Raw genomic sequence first — 24689 nt, forward strand, 5'->3', positions numbered from 1 at the left:
ATTTTTAAAGCTATACAGTCTTAAAACAACTTGTGGTCTCTGGGTCACTTTGACCAGATTTGCGCAATACCTTTCTGTATCACACTGACTTGTGCTTGCACACACATGTCAGGCTCAAGGTGAATCATGACTCATGTCCTGTTTTGTAACCTACCTGAATTTCAAATGAAATGGATGAATACACTTCTGGGGAAAACAGTTTCTCAACATTTCCCAAATACTGACCTGACCTTTTTGTTGGCCTCCAACAAATGACAGTGTTGGAGCCAGACAAAGTTCACTTGCTGTCCTCAATACTTATTGTTTTGAATTTGATCTTCACGCAGTGGTCGTTTGGCGTATTGCTATGGGAACTCATGACCCGGGGCGCCCCGCCTTACTCCGATGTGAACTCCTTCGACATCACTATCTTCCTCTTGCAAGGACGAAGACTACTACAGCCAGAGTTCTGCCCAGATGCACTGTAAGTGCACACACACACCCACATGACACACACTTGGTCCTTAATTATGACCACCGTACGGCACTCTGAGGGGGGAGTGTGTCAACCGAGTATAAAACAGAGAGCCATTGTTAACCACCGCAGGTTCAGTCAAGCAGTAGTAGTTCATCAAAACTCCTGTCCAGTTCAGCTCTGCATGACTGCCTGAGCTCGGCACACATCGACCCCCCACCCTGCCTGTTTGATATGAGTCAACCTCCAAACATTCTTCACACGCTGCCGTCTAATATCCAGCCGTGACTCTGAATAGAGATATGTGGGTTATCACTCCCTTCCCTCTTGGATGGCACAAAGAGCCAGTCCTCCCAGGACTCTGTGCCTCTGCTCAGCAGACTATTGCAGGACAAACAATGGAGAGTCTTTCTGAAATTAGATGAAAGTTTGCACCGAATGTTATAAATTTCAAGGCAACGCTGTCTGCCAAAGCACAGCATCAGCAGCTGGAAAGGAAAACAGAAGTAGGACACTTGTGATTCTTAGCTCAAAACAAAACAAATAAATAGAAATATTTAAAACTACACTAATAATGTTGAAAAAGTACATTTTCCACAAACATATGAAGCGGCACAACTGTTTTCAACTCTTAGAGTAGCAAATCCGCATATTAGAATGATTACTGAAGGATCAGGAGACATTATTTAATTAAATTTAAACTCATAAGACTGATGAAAATTCAGATTTGCATCACAGAAAAAAATTACATTTCAAAATATGTGAACAGTCCTTTTAAATAATGCTTATGTTCAAAAAATATATTAAAGAAGAAAACAGGTACTTTAAATTGTAATAATATTTCACAGTACTACTGTTTTTGCTCTATTTTTATTCAAATAAATGCAGCCTTGGTGAACCTAAAGACTTTCAAAAATATATAAAAAAAAAAAAAGAAAATCTTCAGACTTTTGAACAATCTTCTATTTATTTCATAAAAAAACTGTAAAAAAAAAAAAAAATATATATATATATATATATATATATATATATATATATATATATATATATATATATATATATATATATATAAATCAAATAAAGACTTATAAAAACTATTTCATTTATGTTTAAAATATTGGTTAAATAAAAGAGTGAAAAAAATGAAATAATCTTTAAATGCACCTTTTAAATTAAAATAATATTCTGTTTAAATTAATGCAGGGCGGGGCTTTATTGTAACCAGGAGGATTTTATTGGATTGTGCAAAGTCAGATATAACCATATTATGTTGTTTGCTAATTGTAGAAAAGAACCCTTAATGCTAAAGTATTTTGCTTCTGTTTGTGCCATGAACATTAATTAATGACTTTTGAAGATATTTTGGCTTGGAAAAATGTGTGCAGATGAATCATGCACAATAAGACCAAGGACTTTAATTTTAGAAAGTAACATTTACGAATTTAGGATTTCTTTATGGGGGTTTTTTCTTTGTAGATATAATGTCATGGTCGAATGCTGGCACCCCAAACCCGAGCGCCGGCCCACCTTCTCAGAGCTCATGTCCCGCATCACCACCATCTTCTCCAGCTTCAGCGGCGAGCACTACATCCTCCTTAACACCACCTACGTCAACATCGATAAGATGACGCCCTACCCCTCTCTCATCTCCTCTCAGAGTAACCTCGACCGTGACTGCTGCACCTGAGAGACAAAAACACCAGACAGAGGGAGGAAGAGGAGAGGAGAACAACAACAAAAAGCCATTGCTGTTCGTGAAAGACACTGGACTGGCCATCAGGGGTGGCTTTCATCATTAAAGGAGGAGGAAAGCGGCCCAAGGACACTGTGAAAGACATAAAAGGCACGGACACTCCCTTAATCACTGTAACTAGATTATGATGAGCCGTGACCTGTGGAGTTAAGGTTCTCCAGTCGAGCTTGAGATGTTCCCGATCTCCTGGGACAGAGATAGTGACTCCACTGCCATTGTGAAAACGGTTGGCATCCTATTAACATTTCATCTGTAGGGTTGCATTTTGATTCTTCTTGCAGTCTGTGGCCATCTGATTCATTTACGCTTGTGGCAGATGCTTTCAAATGACTTCAAGATGTCTCAACTTGTGTTCTCAGATGTAACCTGAGCGTACGTTGACCAAATTATTTTCTGTGAAAAGTGTAATAAAACGTTGTGTATGCCTTCATACTATGAACTGAGAGCAGCATAATGAAGTTATCAGGAGAACACTGGACTCAAGCGACGTATGACCATTTTTTGAGAGACTTTGATTCTTTGATTCTTGTGAGGCCTGGAAGTCTGATCCAGACCGATATGAATTATTCTGTTTTGTTTATTTTTGTTAAGATGATTGTTTTCTGTCCTGGCCATTTTCAATCTTACTGTCGAGATTTATTCCGTAGTTCTTTTATAGTTTTATGTAATCTGCTTAAGTTTAGTGTCAAATCAAACATACTACAAGGCCCACCTGAAATCTGCACAGCTTTTCACAACTGTTTAAAGGGCAAAAAAAAGAAAAGAAAAAAAAATTGTGTGTGTGTATATATATATATATATATACACACAAATGTCTCTCACACATATATCTACCTAAAAGAGATATAAATATATGCTTTTTATATTTAATATATATTTTAATTATTAAAAGTATATATTTATAGATAGATATATAGATAGATAGATATATAGATAATATGTGTGTGTATATATAAATATAAATGTAATATATATAATATCAAATGTTTATATATACACATGCTTACATATGTAATTCTGCATATGCACACACAAAATATGTGTCCCTCGACCACAAAACCAGTCTTGAGTGTCAATGTTTCGAAATTGAGATTTATACTTCCTCTGAAAGCTGAATAAATACGCTTTCCATTGATGTATGGTTTGTTAGTAGGATCGGACAATATTTGGCAAAAAAAGAAAAATCTATCCCTTTGACCCATACAATGTAATTTTTGCTATTGCTACAAATATACTCCAGCGACTTAAGACTGTTTTTTTGTGGTCCAGGGTCACATTTACTATCTAGAGAGAGAGAGAGAGAGAGAGAGAGAGAGAATGTGTGAGACTTTGTGAACAGCAGACACAGACTCAGTGTAGGCCTGTATGTATGTTTCTATGTAGTGAAGATGACTATGAATGTGACTTGCCATAATGGACTACTACTGTATGATGTAAATAATTTGTCTCTCTATCCTTATTGTCTGACTTGCTGTGTGATACATGTATTTATAGCCTATGAACACACTTCAGTATAGACAGTTTGGTATACCAGTTAAATGAGGTCAATCAACATTTCAATTTATCCCTGTGTGAGTTAATTTCTACTGTTATTGTTAAAAATGATCAATAAGCCGACTGAATCTTGATTTGTTTTATATTACGGTTTAGGTTTCACCATTTATAAAAACCTTTCTTTTCTCTGAGCCTGTCAGACTGTCTTCTTGAGATTTCTATATGGAGATCAAACTCAGAAATGGTACAAATGACAGTATTTCTTTCGTTCCAGTCATGATAATAAAGTTTTATTATGTGTATCATACGTGAATAGACTCTCTTCTTTACCTAGCAAATGTTGTCTTATGAAGTCTCCATTTCATCAGCTCTGTGTGAACTTTGACCATGACCTTCTGATTATGCTCAAAGCTCTTGACTCGACCCTCAACTGCTGGCGTCTAGACAGGCTTTTTAATTTCCTCCTTTATGGTCTCTTCTCGAAAAGAATGGTAACACTACCAGTCTGAAAGAGAGTAGTGCGGCTAAATGAATGAAATATGATTTACAGATACCACATACTTATTATACACATCCTCTAATAGATAATAACACGTTTTAATAGTCTCCAAAGTGTTGATGAGGATTACAGCATGGCTATAACTTACTTAAGAACAATTTAGTTAACATGCGTTAAATGTATTCAAAAAGTAGACCTGCAATGCAAAAACCATGTGTAGCCACACATAGCTAGCTTTATTAGATTCTGAACTTGGCTGTCCTACTCCTAACTAGAGGACAAATACTAAATCCCTCCTCATATCTCAACACTCATTCATAAGCTAATATGGAGGAGGATATGAAAGGCTGTTATTTGTTGTCAAAAGGAGCTACTGTAAACCCGTGACCTCGCTTTATGTGAGATGACTAGAGTGCCACCTACTGGACGCATTCGAGTATAACTTTAACAATAGCCATTTGTGGCCACTTTGCCTTGGGCCATTTGTTTCAGGATTATGAATCACTTTCAGGAAGAAAAAAAAATCCCTTGTGCTTTCATTGAAGGAATTAAACTAGTTACACAAGTAGTGAGGTAGTGTCATGAATAATAGCCTATCGCTCGCAGCTATTAGAAAAACAGACGGAAAATCCGCCCCAGTATGACGTTCTGTCTGCTGTTCAGCTCCAAAACGACCAGCTCTGAGAATTTAAATCATCATGACATGACAGTTATGAGCTACTTACAGCACAGTAGTGCATTACGTTCTGCCTATATTTTGGGGACCAAAAATGACCACACAAAGACAAACGTGAAAACAGCTTCTAATTTGGGGAACCATACAATAGTTCCCATAAGAAATAGGCTTAATAAACGATAAAATCTTAAAATGTACAAATCTTAAAATGTGAAAAAGGTTCTCTAAGAGTTTTTTTTATTATTATTTTTGACAGAGTTAGTTTATAGAAATATAATTTGCTCAAAATGAAATGAAAGTTTGCAACACGGCACACTATAATATTATTATTATCTCAATAAATTAAATCTCTGAAAATGTGACTATTTTGATAAGGGTCTTCAAAATAGATTATAGAGCAGAAACCGTTTTATTACTAATTAGATAATTTAATGCCGCATAGTTGTTGTTTTTGTTGCTGCTATTCATTTTAAAATTATGATAAATTAAGCCACAAAGGTCTTGTTGATGTTGACGTTTTAACCTTAAGTCTTTTATCGTAATTTTGACATTCTTTGATCATTAAGGTGACAGCCACTCTTTAATTAATTAATGATACATCTTAATCAGTGCGACCGACTAGACTGGACATTTTGGACTTCACTTCCCATAATTCCATTCGCGCTGGAGTCTGTTCCGGTTTGCTGTCATTGATGTGCGCTGCACTCGTGCCCTCGTGATATAAACATTTGTACACGGCGTTTATTAATGCAAGTAACGTTAGCTTTTAAAGTTTTGCTCTAATCCGTACTTTACACTAAGGCTTCAGTAATGTTTACTTGTGTAATTACACAGGCGTTACGTCACGGTGTGCGTGTGGGTTCAGTGCAGGGAAGAATCTTCACAAGGGCTTTGATCTCTCAGGCTCTCCGAACTTTTTCAGATGCTCCTGCAACTCCTAAATACTTGCATAAACCTATAAAGCAGTGGGAATTATTAGTTAATCCTTTCACAAAGGTCAAATGTCATTTAGGCTGTAATATAGCCATAAAATCACTGGATCCACATGCTTTCCCAGAGGCTGATCGGGCATTTATCAGTTTGCACGTGACAGATGCGAACCAAACTCCCGATGTTGATGGATTTCATGTTCATTATGATGATCAGAGCAATGAACTTCAGATTCTGTCAGATGAGGTGGATTGCACTGTCACTGTTCAATTGACAGCACCTGTTAAATGTGGTAAGGATCTGCATTCAGGCTTTTAATGATCATAATAAATAATGTACTTTTGTTATATTATTAATGTATTGCTGGTTTATTTTATGAATGATGTAACTGTTTTATTTATATTTACCTATTTTAAAGAAGAGCTTTTACTTTAAAGCATAATGTAAGAAGTGTCATTTTTTTTTTACAACTAAAATTCACAGAAATACATGTGCATCCTTTTAGTCCCTGTCCATTCCTGCAGATCTCCACATCAAGACTAAAGACAAAGGCAATGTGAAGATCCAGAAAATGGAGAGTGACCTCTGCCACGTTCACACAGAGAGAGGACACTGTGTCCTAGAGTCTGTCAAGGTGATACATTAGTTTTTTTATCATTTAATGCAGGGGTTTTCAAACTAGGGCCCCAAGGGTGGCCCCTGGGAAAGTGAATAAATTAATTGAAATAAAAATAAATGTAAAAAATACTGTATTTTATTAAACATTACTGTAGTGAGTGATGTAATAGAAACTATCTTCTTTATAGTCTTTATACATGAAATATATAACTTTAGGATGGGGATCCCTATCCTAACTGCAGATTTTTAGGGATCTATGGTTAAGTAAAACATTGCAAACCCATGATTATTTGTTTGTTATAATATGGAATATAAATTATTATCATGTGTCTAATTTAGATTTTTTTTTTAGGGTCATGATGTTCAAGTTCGGTCCACTGGAGGAAATGTTACTGGACTTCATACCATACATGGGAATGTGGATATCAGCACCTCTTTGAAAAGTGTTAGTACTTTTATGATTTATATAACTGCATACACTGTGAATTGTTATTAAATCACAGTTTTTGCTCTCCAGAATGTCGATATTAAGAAAATTCAGGGAACCACCATGAATCTCTCCACAGAACATGGGGATCTGAAAGTGAAGGCCATTTATGCCGAATGCACATCAGTGTCCACTTCCTCCGGGAACATCCAGATTGGCCACGTGCACGGTGAGGGCACGGGACGGGGCGCTAATGAATCTTTGTCAAGAACTGATGTGCAGCTAGGGCATGAATCATTGTTGCTGTTTTACAGGTGAAGCTCTTGTACAAAGTAAAACAGGAAACATTGTCATTGGTAAGTGAGCAGTCTGAATTGACAGTAGGTTATTTAGTCACTCATGTAGTGCACTAAAGATGTCTTTCCTGCTTCATAGACAGCTCAAGTGGTGCCCTGAAGGTGTTTACTGCTGCTGGAAACATTGATGCATATGTGGGCCAAGATGGAAGCGGAGAACTTCACAGTCAGCAAGGTAATAATCAGAAACAGTATATAACATAAAATAATCTAATAAATAAGATGAGCCTAGTATGAACATATCGATTTAATTTACCTGACTACTTACTTTTTTATTCTTGAAGCCATCTGTTAATTTAGTCTTTAAAATCTATTGTACCTCAACAATAATAGATATTTTTGATACATGCAGACCCTCATGACTTTAAATTTGACCTTCTTATGACAGTGCAAAACAAGATTAGTTCAGGCTGGAAAATGTCATAAATAGAATATTATGAAATAATAATTCCTACTTTTCACCTTAAATGATATAATTCTATTATTACAAATATAAATAATTGTAAGTATTTTGAAATGAATCATTAGGTATTTAAAAAATTTTTTTTATATATTTAATGATTACCTCACATGACATTTTTTATAGCCATTAAAAAAGTTATAATGGTTTTTCAGAAGCATGTGTAACCAGTGAATAGAGAGTATATGTCTAACAGTTTGACCCTTGTTTTAAACTAGTGTTCTAACACTTTTATTTTTCATTGATTCAGGCGCTGTGAGTGTGCGTGTGCCGTCCATCATGCAAGCAGCGGTGCACTTGTGTGGAACCTCTGTTAGCATTAGCTCAGAGATAGTTAGCTCATGGAAAGAGACTGAACGTACCTCAGCTGATGGGACGACAACAGTTAAAGGTGAGTAGAAGACAGACCCCCTGGATGTCTTTGAACTGCCTGAACTGCATGTACTTATTCTAAAACACAAACCACTATTTAAAACCAGTGTTATGCTCTAACATGTTCTATGCATTCATTAGATTGTATATACTCTTTTTAGCTCATTTGAATGATGGCACACATGAAGAACGATGGATCAATGCCACTGCAGAAAAAGGTGCTGTCAACCTGAGAACCCAGAGCTGGTTTGAGACCCTCAGACTTGGAGCTCAGGGTTAAAATCTGCACAGAAGTGCCTGGGACCAACTACAACACTGACAGAACCTCGCTGCTGGATTTTGTGTATCTGTCCAACAAGACACTTCACATATAGCTATAGTGAGACGCAACAGTATCGACTGAAGAGTTGGTGAATGCATCTAAAATGACATGTCTTTTTAGGGCTATGTCAAAATGAAATTTTTTGATTCAAAATGAATATGTAATGTGTATATTTAATTAAAAAAGGTCCCACCCTATCCAGTATTTATTTGGCATTGAAAATACCCAAACAATTGTAAGAGAGTACAAAATATCCAATAATACATAATTCAATCCTGATTATAAAGTTTGGCCTTTTTCAAACTAATGCCTTCCTCTAAAATGACATTGGGTTTGGTAAATATGGAATAGTACCTGTCCATTTCTATATATGAAGCTTCCTATAATTTGTAGTTTTCTCTATAAATTCCCATTCTCATAAGAATTTTCCCTTTAAATGCCAAAAAGATTTCAATGCCAAAACTTTGGTTTGAAACAGTGATTCCAAACCTTTTTGTCTCATGTACACTGACAGCCCCTTCAGTAACTTAAATTCACTTTTCAGTATTTTGTAACTAAAGATTAGTTAGTCCAGACTATAGGGGAGTCATTGTTACTGTATTTCCAGTGTTTCACACTGCGCTGCAGTTTCAGAGCGGCCTGTCTGAGACAAGAGAAAGGTACATATCAACACTAACATATCTCTGATCAACCATATGAGACTATACCTACAATATCTCCAACATGAATATCAATATGCACTGTGTTTACGTGTGAGTGTTGGCACTAATTCATTCAGACTAAAGAATGACACATTGAATCATCTTGCTGTTAAACATGAAATGTTGAATTACAACTGCAAATCTTATTTGATTAATGATCTTGTAATATGTCTGATTTAGATCCCAAAATGTTTATTCTTTCAAGATTACTGAATGAAAGAAGTACTTTAGGACATACAGATATTCTGATGTGGCAATGGTCCTGCAGAAGAAGGAGAGGGCTTTGATCAGACAGACACACACAGTTACACACATCCAGAAGCTCCAGACTATGACACTGTTGGCAAAACATCTGCACAAGATAAGATCACCACGTAAATGTGATTAACTTTTCCACAGAGAGTAATCAGATGGCAAATACATAGCAAGTCATACATTTATAAAGTCATAAAAAGGTAAACCAAACCTTTATTCCAATATCTGTTTTCTGAGACTCTGGGTGGTTCCTAAGGCTGCTATTTCCTGTCCAAGACACAATATAAAACTATTGACTACAGCTGTAAAATAATTATAAATATTACATTATGTTTAATACTGTTGTGGCAATTTTCTATTTCATTAACGGTATGAGACAAAAGTCTTGAAGATTTATTTTCTCGCAAAGAAAGGTTGAACAGTCATACAGTCATCCAAGTTACTGCAGAGTGCGACCAAGAGGAAAACACCTATATTTATAGCCAAATCAAATCAGGATACGTCTATCTCATCCAATCAGAATGCATCCTCAAGATATGTGTTCTATTTTAATCTTGGTGAGGCTGATAACAACGGGCAAAAGCATCATAAAAGTATAGTATTTCAGTTAATGTTGTGTACAGTATGAAGAACTGAGAAACATGTAAGAAGTTTGTACCTTGACACGAGTTAAGGCCAGATTAAGATGGAGAGAGTGACAGCCCTCTAAAATCAACTTCATATTTCCATCCTGTGTGCAACCGCACAAGTTGACAGAGATCACACAAACACGATGCACACCCAGTATTCTCTCCACAGTCACATCTGTGAAAATACATCTTATATTCTCTATATAGCATAAGTGAGTTTTTAAGTGAGCTGCACTGACCTCAGTCCTGATGTGAGTGATCACTTTCCAAGAATGAAACACCAGAGCGCATTTCAGGAGCTCACGCACACCTAGACTATAGAAGATCTGCACCAAACTGTTTAATGAGGCAACTTGAATTAATGCCAGTTAATTAATGGCAAATTCTCAGAGGTTAAGATAAGAGATAGTTTGTTAGGCAGCAGTGATAATCAGTCCTGTCCATCAGCCTGTGGTATCCCTGAGTTTTGACTTACTTATCTATCTCTTGCCTCTGAACAGACATACAGACCATTTTTTGTGTTTGGCTGACATTTTTTAATCTGAAAGACTAACTTGAAGTATTCCTTTGCTCTTTAAGTGTCGGTTTGCGAAACTGAACCCACGCTGTCCTCTTGATGAAAGCCAGTTTTATCCATCTCTGTTCGTGATACATCTCTACACCTCTTCCATCCTCTCCAGGAGTCTGTCAGCCTTCATTTTCTTCATTGAAATATATCTCTTCCAACCCCTTAACATAAGCGTCTGTTATAAAGAGACATATACAGGCCCAGGATTTTTGTAGCTAAGTCAGGTTTTGTTGTGTGCAGTTATACTATTTTCTTAGCTGGGTTATTCATTAACTAATGAGATCATTCGAAAACAAATGTTATATAATTCACCTTGTAAATCTGAGGAAGTGAATGTTTAATCATGTAGTTTCTTATAAGTGGATCTGAATCTTGCAAAAACGTCATCATAAAGCTGATAGCTCCGGGTGAGGAACTTCATTTAATGAAGTGCAACAAAAAATGTAATACACATGCAGCTTCTGACAATATTTACACTTCATGTTGTTTGGTAATTTAACCTTAGGGTTTGACTCCTAACCATAAGGTTATGGGTTCGAGTCTCAGGCCAGCAATACCATCATGACTGAGGTGCCCTTATATGGAGATAGATGGATGGAATGGGAAGAAAGAAATAATCTTTTAAGTACACAAATGATATTTGTAAATCACATTTTTATTTATTAAATACAAATAGAAGTGTAATTTGTAAAAAACAAAAAACAAACAAACAAACAAACACCAATATCGTTCATAAACGCACCACCCCGCGAAACGTTTTGGTCGTCCACTGATGCAATAGGCGGCAACATGAACATCACATGCAGAGGAAACGGTCAGTGACGAGTGTGTATCCTTTTGTTTTGAAGACATGTTAATTACGAAAAGTGTGTAATCCGTATTTATCGTGTCGGGCGAGGACCATGTGTTACTGTTAACATGTATCTATGAAATCTACGCCTATCGTAGAATGGGAGATGACAATGTCGTATCCCGCCTCGGCAGCTTTAAGGCTCTGTTTGGGATTGTAGCAGGAGCCGGTGCCTCGTATGGCATTTATAAACTAATCTTTGATCGCGCAGCAGTAAACAGAAAACAGTCTGCTAAAAGTGCGACTATTCAGCCTGGGTGCCTGATGGCCAAAGTGTCTGGATTTAAAGTTGTCAGTAAAAGTGATCATCTGAATCCTTCTGCGGATACTGAATCTAGTAAGTGACATTCAAATGGTTTTCAGGATGTGTTATGAAAATAAAATTGTTTTTCAACCCAACCAACCCTCAATTAATATTACAGTGATTAAACCGTGGCAGTGTGTCGACTTAATTTTGTTGTCCAAAACTCTTAAGTAGATGTTTCCTTCATTCAAACCTTTCTTTGTGTGTGTGTGTGTGTGTGTGTGTGTGTGTGTGTGTGTGTGTGTGTGTTTTGTCTTCTAATAAAGGTGATGTTCTCTCAAAATCTGCTGCCAGCCTGGAGCCCCGGCACCTGAGTATGCTTCTCTCTCTTCTGCAGAGCAGCCCAAAACCAGAAGAGAGGAGGAAAGTTCTGGTAACGTTAGGAAACGCTGCTGCCTTCACAGTAAACCAGGTCATCTGATTTTCTGTCTTCTAGACCGTATGTATTAGACTGTCTGTTTTCAAAACAAGAAGAGTAAGCATATGAAGATTGTGCATCATATACAATATATTTTTCTCTTTTCTTCATTAGGATCTTCTGCGTGAATTCGGAGGTCTTCACATTATAGCAGGCTTCCTCTCAGACCCATCACCTGAGATCCAGGTTCAGACTCTAAACGCTCTGAACAACTTAAGCATGAATATCTGCAATCAAGAGCAGCTGAAGGTAATTAAAATAATGCTGAAATAAAATAACATGTAAATATTAGATTTCAAAAAATTAATTAATAAAAAAAGGCTTGCCTGCAAATTAGAGATGTTGCCTTTGTAGTTAATTGAAATCATTTAGTATAAGTTAAAGTACTTAAATTACTATAACTAAAATAAAAATAAAGCTGTATAGAAATAAAATGACAAGCACATAACAAAATGAATAAAACTAAAATGAAAAGGGAAAATATAAAAAAAGTTAATGTTAATATTATAGTAATGTATAAATAATACTAAAATAACACCATTTTGAATGTGTGTTTTTCTTGGATTGGGTGTATGGTTCCACATGTTTCTGTTGTTGCTGGTCAGATATATGTCCCGTCGGTGATGCAGATGATTGAGATGTCACCGGTGAACTCTGACCTTCAGCTGGCAGCGCTCCGATTGCTCACTAATCTGTCAGTCACTGATAATCACCAACATCTGATGAAGAATTCCATCACGCTCCTCCTGTCACTGCTCATAGTGAGCAATGACGTCCTACAGGTGACTCTGGAGTAACATAGTGAATGATAGGTTACGCTATCAGATGCATTGAAGATTTAATCTGTTCCTGCAGATCCAAGTCCTGAAGGTCCTAGTAAATCTTTCTTCCAATCCAGATCTGATGGATGATATTGTGCAAGCTCAGGTGAACAAACATGTCTTTTATGGTTTCTGCTGTAATGCTTTCGCTTCTTTGTTAGTGAGATCCAGTGCAGTTGGTTTCAGTGACTATTCTGTCATTATTTATAGATGTATCTATTTATAGTAAATCTATAATCACCTTGGTTGCTAGGTGTCCTAGTTTTTCTCATTGCCTGCTGTTGAAGCTTATGTCTATTTAAAGACCACTCTGTGGCCATGATTTAGTAGATTTAGGTCTGCACAGTTTGGGGAAAGGATATTATTGCAATTTTTTTCTAAAGGAAATAAAATAATTTTTTGTCGATATACAACTTTTTTGTCAAGTTGTAAAGCCTTTCAAATTTATAAGAAGTCTTAATTTCTTTATTTTCTAAGGGCTACATGATTGGGCGAATAAATATATATATATATATATATATATATATATATATATATATAAGGCAGTACCATTTCTTTGCTTGCTTGTAGGACTTAATTTGGCAACATGAAAATATTTTTATTATTATTTTATGATTAGATTTATTATTAAATAATGTATTATTTAAATTGATACATTGTAATTTTTGGGGGAATAAATATACTTTCATGCTGATGTACAAGTTGTGTCTTAATGTCTTAATTTTCAAAGTTAAACTTTTATTTTGGCGGAAAACTGCAGCAAGCACTTTACTCTGAAAAACAAAATGTTTCTCAAATCGCAATCTTTGTTATATCATGATTCTAGCTTTATCTTGATTCATAATTCAGCTATAATTTAGTTCTTCTCTTTGTTTTAAGAGCTTTTATATACTGGCACAAACTCCTCCGTTTACTTCTAAATCTGTTCACAGGCTCCAGCCTCTTTGATTTTGTTGTTTGACGGCAGCACAAGCACATCAGTTCTTCTCCGCCTGTTGTTTTTTGTGGGGAACCTGCATGCGTGGAGACCCTGTGCTCAGGTGGCTGAAGCTCTGAGGAGGCGGCAGGACTCTCTGTACTGTGTTTTACTAGACCGCTCCTCTCAGCTGCACCATAAGCTGCCCCTGCTGCTGTCCCATCCAGATGAGGAGGTGAAGACGCAGGTGGCCAGACTCCTCACATAACCTCTTACAGAAGATTTTTTACCAAATATGGCCATACTTCAATGTGTAGATGCTTGTTTACCTACCTAAACGTTAGGGCTCTGCACTAACAACCTAGCTTTAATTGCTTAGTGGAGCAGTGTTGATATCTCCTGGTAGCTGGTGGTCCACTTGGTAGGCCATTTTGTATCTTCTCAAAATGTTAGAAAATGGACAGGAAATGACATTTGTGAACACCACAGACCTCCTTTAAGAACCTTCGAGAACATCTCCACTGCCAAACGTAGATAAAGATTTTTCTTTCTGACCACACTAAGTGCTTTGGAAATCCAGACTAGTGGTGGGAAAGGACTCTTTTTAACATCTCTGCATGTGTTTAGAAATCTTAATGCCTTGGAAAAACAAAGTGTTACTTCAGTGCTGCATAATGCAGGTGAATTTTCCCATTAAACCAGAGTTATTCAGGTTATGCTTATGTAGTAATGACCCAGGAACCTTCTGTTTACAGAATGTTTGCATTGATTGTACTGTGACTTTTCTGATGCTTGATGATAATATTGACATGGGATGCATTATTTAATAAATATTGTTTCATGTTATAAGTCAGTTATACAACAGTGTTTACTTCACAGTTCAATATTTGCTATGATTTCATTTTGGAATGCTTTTTGGCTTTTATGTCAGCTTTGTGAAAGTACTTTATAATTAATATTTACATTTTAATAACCTTTGTTTATTGAACTTGTGCACGTGAAGACAAACTTTGCAGCTTCAAACGTTTATACAGTATCAGAACTACATTTCCCTTTAGATTTAGCGATTCGCACGTGGTTGCCATGTCCGCTTATTGTAAGCGACTCAATGCTGCGTTTTTTACGTTTATTTGACGTAAAATAGCATAAAGTGTGACGGATTCAGATCGTAAAAGAGGGTTCTGAAAATCTCTAGAAACGGTAGTGCCTTATTTGACCTGTTTTGGTGTGGAGATATTAGCATATTTTGGGTTTGTTTTGTCAGACCTGTTTGCATAATTTATTTTAGCGAGATCTGGCAACACGGCCACTCGGCGTCCTTACGCTTGGATCACATGAGGCTGGTTACTGAAGAACTGTCATTCGGAACTGCGTGGAATGACAGAGAAGAGAAGGTGCTGAAATGACAACGAATGAAGAGACGCGAAGAAGAAAGCTCGACACAGACAAACAAGGTAAACGATAATACTAAAGATTTGTGAAAACTGAAGGACTAATAAGAATCCAGTGACTGTATTGCACATTGCACTGTATTGTCTGCAGTGCGATGCGTTATTTTATTACAGCAGACAGTTACACCTTAGTCCATTCACTTCTGACTTTTGATATGTAACTGGTTGCCAACTTCAGAAAAGGAAAATAATGGACAATCGTGGTTTTCATAGAAAAATAAGAGACACACGTGCTTTTTAATGGAGTCTCTTTTGCTCATCAAGGTTGCATTTATTTGATTAAAAAACAGTAGGAAAAAATCAGCAATATTGTGAAATATTATTGCAATTTCTAATATTGGTTTCATATCTTATTTTACTTAAAAATATAATTTGTTTCTGTGACGCAGCGCTGAATTTTCAGCATCATTACGCTAGTTTTCATCGTCACATGATCCTTTCTAATATGCTGATTTATTATTATTATTAAGTGTTGAAACTGTTTGTCATATTTTTTGGAACCTGTGTTCCATAAATAAAATTTTAGTTAAAGAACTGAATTTATTCAAAATAGAAATATTTTCTAACAATATCAACTTTTATCCATTTAAAATCTTAAGCCTTGCTGACTAAAAGTAGTGTACTTGCTGAATAAAAAAAATGTACTGACCCCAAATTATTGAAAAGTATTCTTTTTAACTTTTATCAAAGAATCCTGAAAAAAATATCACAGGTGTTTGTGTGTCTGTGTATATATATATATATATATATATATATATATATATATATATATATATATACACACACCTGAGAAGCAAAGCTGAATTTTCAGCTTCATTACTCATTATTAATTCATTATTAGTGTTCCTTTAGCTCAATTGATAGAGCATTGCATTAGCAAGTGCAAGTTTGGGAGTTCGAATCTCAGGGAACACATGTTAGGAGAAAATTGATAGCCTGAATGCAATGTAAGTCGCTTTGGATAAAAGTGTCTGCTAAATGCATAAATAAAATTTTAATTTAATTTAATTACTCCAGTCTTCAGTGTCACATGATCCTTCTGAAATCATTCTAATATACTGATTTATTATTATTGCTGGAAACAGTTATGCTGCTCAATATTTTTTGGGACCTGTGATATAATATATATATGGAACGCTTCATTGATGCCTTAAATACGGAACGGTTGGCGACCCTATATTCAACACTGGATGGATGTAACATGATCATTAATTCACGTCACATGAATAATGCTTGACTGTCTTATAACATGTGTTGTGATTTATCCTAGACATCAATTAATCAGAGTTTCTCTGAAAATGATTTATTTTAATGCGTTTGCAGCCAGACAGGTTTCTGTTGTGAAATCTGAAACCTTGAAACCGCATCAGTCCACACTTCCCCAATTACTATACAACTATTTCCTGTCTGCAGATTTCTGCTAGATCTGAATAAAAACGTCTTGATGTTGACACCCACAATGCATTTAAATTATGCGTGTGAGCAGTTATTGAAAATACTGTACTTTTCATATGTGATATTTGTCACACATTTATTTTTATATAATTGCATTAAATAAAATATTTTAAAAAAGTGGAATTTATTTAAAAGAAATAAAGCACAAACACTTTTTAAAGAAAAATATTTCACACACACACCAAAAAGTTGAGGTTTTAAATTTATAAAGCCTAATTTTTAAGATGTATGTAATTACATATAAAATGTCCACTTGTTTGGATGACACACTTTTAATTTATATTTAAACAATGTTCATTATTTGGGTTCAATTAAAAAATTTTTTTTAAGTTAAATTAACGTTTAGCCTACGTTTTTAACAATTAACAGGTTTATGCTGCCAGTTCTACAGAATTTGAAAACATTATTATTTAAATAAAACAGATGCAAATAGGTGCAAATGCTTAATAATAAACCATGCTATGATTTGGTCTCATTTCTCAGATTCTCCAGAGGACCATGTTGGAGGTCAGCAGCCTGACTCCTGCTGTGACAGGGTTTGTGTAGCTCATGTTCACCCAGAAGCCAACGATGCTAACACTCACTACTGTTTGTTGCAAACAAGCGGCTCCTGCACACCGAAACACCCACAGAGAAGTGAGACCCCATACACACGCTGCAAAAGAGCAAGGGTGCTTTTTGCTTTATAACAGGATCCTACTACCCATTTTTTGTCCTTCCTCCCAACTTCTTTACAGCATGCAGCTTTGCTGATGAAATACGGGATGAGAGCCCGTGCAAGACCACCATAAGTGCTGAAAATGAAGTTGAGGCACAAAAACTCGCGAATAATTATAAGGTAAATGTGCACTGAGCACATAAGTCCAGTTTCATTATTTTTCACATTTTTGATGCCGATGTCATTCTGTTTTCTGTTAGTTTGGATTCAGGAAGTGGAAGAGTCATGTGACAGAGCGTCCCTTTGAAAACAGGTCGAACATTGTGAAGGAGCTTTACTCTGAGCTGAACGTTATTAAACCCTACTCAGGTCAGACCAAGCTCTTCTCATTTCCTTCAGTAGTACATGTATAAAACCTGGAAAATGTCTGTACTGTACATCCCTACTCATTTTATATTATTACTGTTATTTGAAATTATGGAAAATAAAGCAATTAAACTGTGAAATAACATAAATGAAAGTATTATAGTTAATAAAATGTTTGTTTTTTTACTATGATTTATTCATTATTAAAAATAATTAATTGCATTTATTATTATGCATTTATTATTATCAATTTAATATTTTTTTTAAGAATAAATATAGATACTATTGTACTGCATTGTTTTGTTTATGTTTTATTGTACAAAAATAAGGGAAATCCAATATATATATATATATAAAAGCGTTATTAAATTCCACACAATTTTTTCCCCTTCACTGTAATAAGATGCGTCTCTTGTATTCTCGGTTTCAGTGGGTTCATTGTTCACTTGTGGCAATGTTCTCTACGTGTTTCTGTTTGGCTGGTGGATCGCTCTGGTTTATGTTTTCGTTGGACTCCTGATGTTCCTCACAGTTTTTGGCATCCCCTACGGTAAGATTTTATCTAAATTAGTATTGATACATTTGAGTGTCTCTCTCTGGATCACACAAATGTCACTTTTTTTGTTTTAGCTAAACTTTGCTGGAAGTTGTCCTGCTATTTTCTGTGGCCATTTGGAAAATCTATCGAAAAGGTTGTGTTTCTTTTTCTATCCGAATGCAGTCTGTGTGGTTGGCTACTTTTGATCTTTGCTCTACACACGCAATGTCTCTTTGAGCTGGTTTTCATTTCCCTTCTCTGTGTAAATCAGACGAATATTGCTTCCGTCACATGCCTATTCATGGATGAAATGATGCTTTGTAAATGTTGCTGTTTTCAGGCCAGTGTCTCTGTGGCAGCGTACAGTGTGAAGATACTCCAGGATAATTCCACCCTGGAGACAGAGGAGGACGGAAAGCCTTCCTCTCCTCTCCTGCTGCCCACACCTGTGGGGGAAACCATAGAAGAGCCCACAGAGAGTCCACCGAATGACCACTACTGGGTGATTTTACCTTGAATTAGTTTTTGCACTCTCCTTAATTGAGAATATTACCTCCTGGTACACTATGGCTAGCATTTTTGTCTTCTTCCTGAACGTGTTTTGTGCTCACACAATGAAACCATTTGATTTCAGAGGCATGTGAGCACATATATATGGCTGTTGGTGGGCTACCCTCTCCTGGCCATAACACACTCTGTATTGTGCCTGATCTCCTGGCTGCTGGTTTTCACCATCCCTGTGGCCAAGATGAGCTTTAAGACCCTACACACCATCCTGCTCATACCCCCCGAACACGTTCACATCAGCCAAGCCACAGAGGTGAGAGAGCTCTGTACTGTTATTATAAAGTCCATCTGTGAATTAATATCAATTATGACCATGTATGATATTTGCAAATTCATACCGTTTAATGTTGGTATTTTAGGCTCAGGAACATGAAGGCCAAGTCATTTTATGCTGCTACCATGCAGTGAACCTCTACTACTATAAATACACTGTGGATGGGATCAATGTTTTTGCTGTCAGTATCCTCAACATCAAATTACAAACACAGACGTTTAAACTTGTAAAGTTCTGATAGTTCTGATATTCAGGAATATGTTGTCAGTTTATGTTTTATACTACTTTATACACCAACATTCAAAAGTTTGTGGTCTGTAAGATTTTCTAATGTTTTTGAAAGAAGTCTCTTATGCTTACCAAAGCTGCATATATTTGATAAAAATACACCAACAATACTAAAACTGTGAAATTATAACAAATTACAAAATCTCATTTGATTCTGAAGAAAAGAAAAAATGATGAATTTTCAGCATCATCACTGCAGTCTTCAGTGTCACATGATCCTTCAGAAATCATTCAAATATGCTTCTGAAAAAGCATTTCTTATTATCATCTTTTTTGAATTTTTTAAGTGTCTTTACAGTCACTTTTGATAATTTATATGTGTCCTTGCTAAATAAAAGTATTTATTTATTAAGCAATAACTTAGTTATTTCTAAAAGCTTTCAAACCCCAGACTTTTGAATGTGTAAATTGTTGTTTTTAGTATTTTGACCAAGTTAGATTATTTTAATCTTTTTTTAATAAACCTATTTTTTTACTTTTTAGTAGAATAATAAATCCTTCTATTATCACAAGCGGTCTTTTGTACTTATGATTAAGTGCCAAATGTAAAAAAAGAAAAGAAAAAAAAAAGGAATTATTTTTGACATGTTTTAAGTGATAACAGTTCATGCTGGTTTTAGTTTCTTTGGCATTTTCCTTACATGGAGTTATTACAGATCTCTTACTATTAGTTATAATATCAATAGTGATTGGGTACGTGGACAAATCAAACGAGTTTGTCAGCTCTGAAGTCAAATTTGCCACAGCAGTCATCTCTATTATTCCACTCTCATATTACATCGGCATGGGCATTGCAAGGTGAGCAGTTACACCAGAACAACACCTAAACTTCACAAATGCCTTTGACATCAGCAATATTATCATCTCTATTCTCAGTATTTCTGCTCAGAGTAACTTTGCCGTCGGGGCCGTGGTGAATGCTACGTTCGGCTCCATCACAGAGTTGACCTTTTACATCACAGCGTTGGTCAGAGGTCATCACCAGGGGAATAAGTGCCTGCAGGAGATCGTGAAGGCGGCTCTTACTGGAACCCTGCTGGGCTGCATCCTCTTCATACCAGTATGTGATCCGTTACCCAACTGAGGCTCTGAAATCTGCAGAGTGTGCAATGCATGACCGATATATTTGTGTGTGTGTCACTCTCAGGGGATCTGTATGATAATCGGAGGGCTCAAGCACAGGGAGCAGAGGTTCAATAGTCGCTCGGCGGGGGTCAGCTCTTCTCTGCTCTTCATATCAATAGGGGGTAAGACGTCATGTGCTATGAAGTGGCGAAAATGTGCTTGTTATTGCATTTCTCTCCTGCTGTAGTAATCAAAGACAATGTGAAATACACTGTACACACATTTACCTTCCACGGTGTGACATCATTTTTGAATAAAACTCATTATTGTGTAGGAAGTAATATAGGGTGGGAACTGATTTTATATAGAAAAGAATAGAATGGAATCAGTTTTAAATGTGAAGTGTGTAATTTGTAGTTTTCAAGCAGGTTTTGTTAGCAAACATTTGTTGGAAAAACTCACAAAATTCTCTAAATATTAAATTGGCATATAAGGAAGCAAAAATAAAAACATGCATTTATTAATTTATTTTACATTAAATTAGATAATTTACACAATTATATTATTTTATTTATTCATGAAAATTAACATTTTATTGGGAAGCTAAATAGTCAATTTTGTTTACACATGAAAAAAATTGTGAATTGAAAAAAAATAAAAATACATTATTTTGTGAAACAGATTACCAGATTAAAATTAAATTAACCAGATTAATCATCATTATTTATTTTCTATAGAACTAAAATAGTTTTCAAAATGAATGGATTTACAATATATAATTCACAAATCATCAGATTTATTAATAATTAAGCTAATTAATGTTCCCAAATGTTTTGTCAAAATACATTATTTTATGAATCAGATTACCAGATTTCGGATTCCTTTCTTTTCATCACAGTCAATCATTATTATTTATTTTCTATGAAGCTAAAATATGATCAAAATTAATGTTTAAAGCTTATACATTTGAAAACATAACCTAATTCTTATTTATAAAATATGATTTGCAAGTAAAAACAAAAGATTAATCAATTCAGTCATGCATTTGGAATTTCGCATTTAGTGAAAATTAACTAGGCTATGAGTTTTGTATTTATTTTGTGAATCATTTTTCATAAACAAATACATTTTGAGACTTTTTAATCTCCATCCTTGTCCCCTGTGGTGTCTGTAGGAGTGTTTGCCCCTACGCTCTTCTCCAAAGCCTACGGGAATCTAGTGTGTGAGAACTGTACCAACTCCACAGGGACCAACAGCAGCGGATCCTTCATGTGCAAAAACTGCCACTACGACCTGGTGAGATTACAATCATGAAATCATGAAGCACGAAAGAGAAACATCAAGCCATTTGGTGCACAGTTCTATAGTCATCCTTTCTTTCTTATTCACTAGAGTGAAAACAACTACAGCCTGTTTCACAGTCACATCGAGTAAGTTCATAGTATGAACACTTTCATTTTGTACAAGCAGTACTCAGTTCTTGACTGTCTTTAGATGCTTATTACTAAATGTGTTTAGTATTAATAAAATATTATTCATTTGGTGATGTTTTTTATTTTTTGAAGGCCTCTAGTGTACACCATTTCCATTCTACTGCCCGTATCTTATATCATCGGTCTCATCTTTACTCTTAAAACACATTCCCACATCTACGACATTCAAGTTGGTGATGGAACGGGTGAGTCTGTTAAATGAACTAGTTACTAAGCTTTGAGCACACACCTGGTCATCACAATAATAATGCCTTTTCCATGTCTTACAGCCCAAAAGTGTCTGTTAGGATTATAATAAGATTCGTTTAGGAATGATATATGTCAATTGGAGATGTGTGTGTGCATGCAGGTCATCTCGGAGCGTCAGTGCACTGGTCCCGATGGAGAGCTTTGCTTATACTCATCATTGCCACGGTGCTGATGTCTGCATGTGCCGACCTGACCACCGAACACATCCAGCCCATTCTGAGCCACTCGTCTATATCTCAGGTTGATAATGCAGTAATGCATCGTGCAGATCAATACTTATGTATTTCTGTATGTATAATCTGACCCTACTCTTCATCTCAGTATTTCATTGGTGTGACTGTTTTGGCCATGGTCCCCGAAATCCCCGAAATTGTCAATGGAGTGCAGTTTGCTCTTCAGAATACTATCAGTTTGAGGTTGGTCTGTTCTGAAACACTTCAGGCATCAGGAAATAGCAGTGGAATAGATTTTTTGTCTCATTAATTCAACCCTGGGTTTATTTCATCCCGTGTTTTCTGCTTAAAATTCATGTTTTATGTATTTTTACAGTTTCGAGGTTGGAAGCTGCATTGCAGTGCAGGTGTGCATGATTCAGATCCCCATCCTGGTTTTATTCAACATCTTCTATGTGAGTGGTTTTGGATAATGCTGTTTTAATCCAGACATTGATGCAATAGATACTCAGTGCCAGATATCAGTGTTTTCCTTACAATCTTTCTGTGACAGGATGTTGGTTTCGTACTCGTCTTCAGCGACCTGCACCTGTGGGCCAGCATCTTCAGTGTCCTCGTTGTGAATTATATTTTTATGGATGGAAAGTCTGATTACTTTCAAGGTAAAAGCTGAATATTATCTAAACCAGGGGTTGGTAACTTTTTTGGCAGTTTATGACTCCTGCTCAAAAACTATTATACCATTCAGATATTTAGGATCAATTATTTAAATAATAATCATAATAAGAAAGTAAAAAAATATTAATAGATTTATTAAGCAAGAATGCATTACATTGATTAAAAAATATATATATTTCAAATAAATGGCATTCTTTTTAACTTTCTATTCATCAAAGCATTTTAAAATCAAATCTTTCATGGTTTCCCACAATTGTCAACATTGATAATAGTAATAAATATTTTTTGAGCACAAAATCAGCATATTAAAATGATTTCTGAAGGATCATATGACACTGAAGACTGGAGTCTTGATGCTGGAAATTCAGCTTTATAATCACATAAATAAATTAAATTTGGAAATATATTCAAATAGAAGACAGTTACTTTAAATTATAATAAAATTTCACATTTTATTGCTTATACTGTATTTTTGATCAAATAAATTTAGCCTTACCAACCCCAAACATTTGACCAATCACACACATATTTCTGTATAAATGTTCTATTTATTTTATCAGGACTTCTATAAAGATTTATAAAGTTGTTTAAAAAAAAAAATCTACATTACAAAAGCCCTTTGCAATTATGTAATCTGTTTTTTTTTCATAACTAGTAGCACAATCCTGCATTTGTACTCCATTGCTTTTTCTTGGTTCATCAGATCTGAGTGAAGTGTTCTGTGTGTGTTTGTGTGAACAGGCACTGCTCTGGTGGTGGTGTATCTCATCCTGCTGGCCCTGTACTATTTTGCTCCGTCTCCTTCTGGTTGCTAAAAGACATTTCAGCTCAATGAATTCAATGTGTGATTTAGGTCATAAAACATTGTTTACTGTTTCCGATTAATCTTAGACTTACTTTGTGTTATAGACAGTAATAGATAGTCTATTACTCTTCAAAACATTTTATCATTTGGTACAATAACAACTCTGTTCGACAAAAAGAGGACCTGATTTGGCACTTAAGTACAAAAGACCGCTTGTGATAATAGAAGGATTTATTATTTTACTAAAAAGAAAAAAAAAAACAGACGCACAGTGTATTTTGGATTGTACAGAATTAATAGATAAGTTATTTTATTATGAGACATATCAGGTATTTTGCAAAAAGAGTCCAGTTTTCAAGTGATTCTTGATGTGTTGGTAAAGGTTCATCAATACTTGAGCTTTATGTATGTGAAATCATGCAAATGAAGTCTTATAGATGATGTTATTTGAAGTGAACGGTTTCTTATACTGACATGTTTGTGTTTTTGAATGTCTAGGACTTTGTGACTAAACAGCTGTCTAAAAAGTCTTTAGAAGATATACGTATTTTAACAGACCTAAGTATTTTCTAAATTTTTCTGAATAAATAAATATATGCATATTTGTTTATTTATTAAATTTGGGATGAATCTCTAAATCTCTCTGGGCAAAACATACAATAAAAAAAAGAATAAAATATTTTCTTTTTCATCGCTGCATCACATTCTACATGATTAAAAATCCTGTATCTCACATTTTATGAGGACTAATCATTTAATAATCATATTTTGTTGCATAACCTGAAAATGAAATCAAGAAGCCAGAA

The 24689-nt window shown here is 35.4% G+C and overlaps 4 protein-coding genes across 6 annotated transcripts in view; all 4 read left to right on the top strand.

Annotated features, from left to right (window-relative positions):
- LOC113066757 (hepatocyte growth factor receptor-like) overlaps positions 1-2884 on the top strand; it is a 42239-nt gene extending 39355 nt beyond the window's left edge. For both annotated transcript variants that reach the window (XM_026238774.1, XM_026238775.1), the window contains 2 exons: positions 327-463; positions 1931-2884. In XM_026238774.1, the coding sequence (XP_026094559.1) occupies positions 327-463; positions 1931-2141 (348 nt within the window). In that variant the 3' untranslated portion in view covers positions 2142-2884. The remainder of the gene's footprint in view (positions 1-326; positions 464-1930) is intronic.
- A 2646-nt stretch (positions 2885-5530) lies between these two features.
- On the top strand, positions 5531-8565 carry fam185a (family with sequence similarity 185 member A). The gene is made up of 8 exons (XM_026238776.1): positions 5531-6098; positions 6331-6440; positions 6777-6869; positions 6942-7080; positions 7166-7207; positions 7287-7382; positions 7918-8058; positions 8201-8565. The coding sequence occupies exons 1-8, from the start codon at positions 5687-5689 to the stop codon at positions 8317-8319; spliced, it is 1152 nt and encodes a 383-aa protein (XP_026094561.1). The 5' UTR covers positions 5531-5686; the 3' UTR covers positions 8320-8565.
- A 2705-nt stretch (positions 8566-11270) lies between these two features.
- Positions 11271-14672, top strand: LOC113066759 (armadillo repeat-containing protein 10-like). Its single transcript, XM_026238777.1, has 6 exons — positions 11271-11701; positions 11935-12080; positions 12201-12335; positions 12692-12868; positions 12942-13013; positions 13840-14672. The coding sequence occupies exons 1-6, from the start codon at positions 11464-11466 to the stop codon at positions 14089-14091; spliced, it is 1020 nt and encodes a 339-aa protein (XP_026094562.1). The 5' UTR covers positions 11271-11463; the 3' UTR covers positions 14092-14672.
- Positions 14673-15131: 459 nt separating this feature from the next.
- Positions 15132-24620, top strand: cax2 (cation/H+ exchanger protein 2). 2 transcript variants are annotated; one of them, XM_026238779.1, is made up of 20 exons: positions 15132-15277; positions 17213-17365; positions 17467-17567; positions 17648-17756; positions 18184-18303; positions 18384-18445; positions 18632-18793; positions 18926-19111; positions 19218-19317; positions 20077-20218; positions 20297-20480; positions 20568-20667; positions 21660-21781; positions 21878-21915; positions 22051-22163; positions 22328-22467; positions 22549-22643; positions 22777-22855; positions 22954-23062; positions 23820-24612. In XM_026238779.1, the coding sequence occupies exons 1-20, from the start codon at positions 15226-15228 to the stop codon at positions 23891-23893; spliced, it is 2241 nt and encodes a 746-aa protein (XP_026094564.1). In that variant the 5' UTR covers positions 15132-15225; the 3' UTR covers positions 23894-24612. The 2 variants fall into 2 exon arrangements, with proteins under 2 accessions (XP_026094564.1, XP_026094563.1); XM_026238778.1 differs by having other exon boundaries at positions 18384-18793; positions 23820-24620.
- Positions 24621-24689: the final 69 nt, after the last annotated feature.

Source organism: Carassius auratus, chromosome 50 (assembly GCF_003368295.1).
Source record: "Carassius auratus strain Wakin chromosome 50, ASM336829v1, whole genome shotgun sequence".
NCBI classification, from domain to species: domain Eukaryota; kingdom Metazoa; phylum Chordata; class Actinopteri; order Cypriniformes; family Cyprinidae; genus Carassius; species Carassius auratus.

What these genes read in the sequence shown, in the direction of transcription:
- cax2 (XM_026238778.1), top strand. Translation starts at nt 15,226, where the DNA reads ATGACAACGAATGAAGAGACGCGAAGAAGAAAGCTCGACACAGACAAA. An exon ending in CGTTATTAAACCCTACTCAG is followed by an intron (nt 17,757 to 18,183) that starts GTCAGACCAAGC and finishes TCTCGGTTTCAG; the next exon opens with TGGGTTCATTGTTCACTTGT. An exon ending in GCCACTCGTCTATATCTCAG is followed by an intron (nt 22,468 to 22,548) that starts GTTGATAATGCA and finishes TCTTCATCTCAG; the next exon opens with TATTTCATTGGTGTGACTGT.
- fam185a (XM_026238776.1), top strand. Translation starts at nt 5,687, where the DNA reads ATGTTTACTTGTGTAATTACACAGGCGTTACGTCACGGTGTGCGTGTG. An exon ending in TCAGCACCTCTTTGAAAAGT is followed by an intron (nt 6,870 to 6,941) that starts GTTAGTACTTTT and finishes TTTGCTCTCCAG; the next exon opens with AATGTCGATATTAAGAAAAT. An exon ending in AACAGGAAACATTGTCATTG is followed by an intron (nt 7,208 to 7,286) that starts GTAAGTGAGCAG and finishes CCTGCTTCATAG; the next exon opens with ACAGCTCAAGTGGTGCCCTG.
- LOC113066759 (XM_026238777.1), top strand. Translation starts at nt 11,464, where the DNA reads ATGGGAGATGACAATGTCGTATCCCGCCTCGGCAGCTTTAAGGCTCTG. An exon ending in TTCTGCGGATACTGAATCTA is followed by an intron (nt 11,702 to 11,934) that starts GTAAGTGACATT and finishes CTTCTAATAAAG; the next exon opens with GTGATGTTCTCTCAAAATCT. An exon ending in ATGATATTGTGCAAGCTCAG is followed by an intron (nt 13,014 to 13,839) that starts GTGAACAAACAT and finishes ATCTGTTCACAG; the next exon opens with GCTCCAGCCTCTTTGATTTT.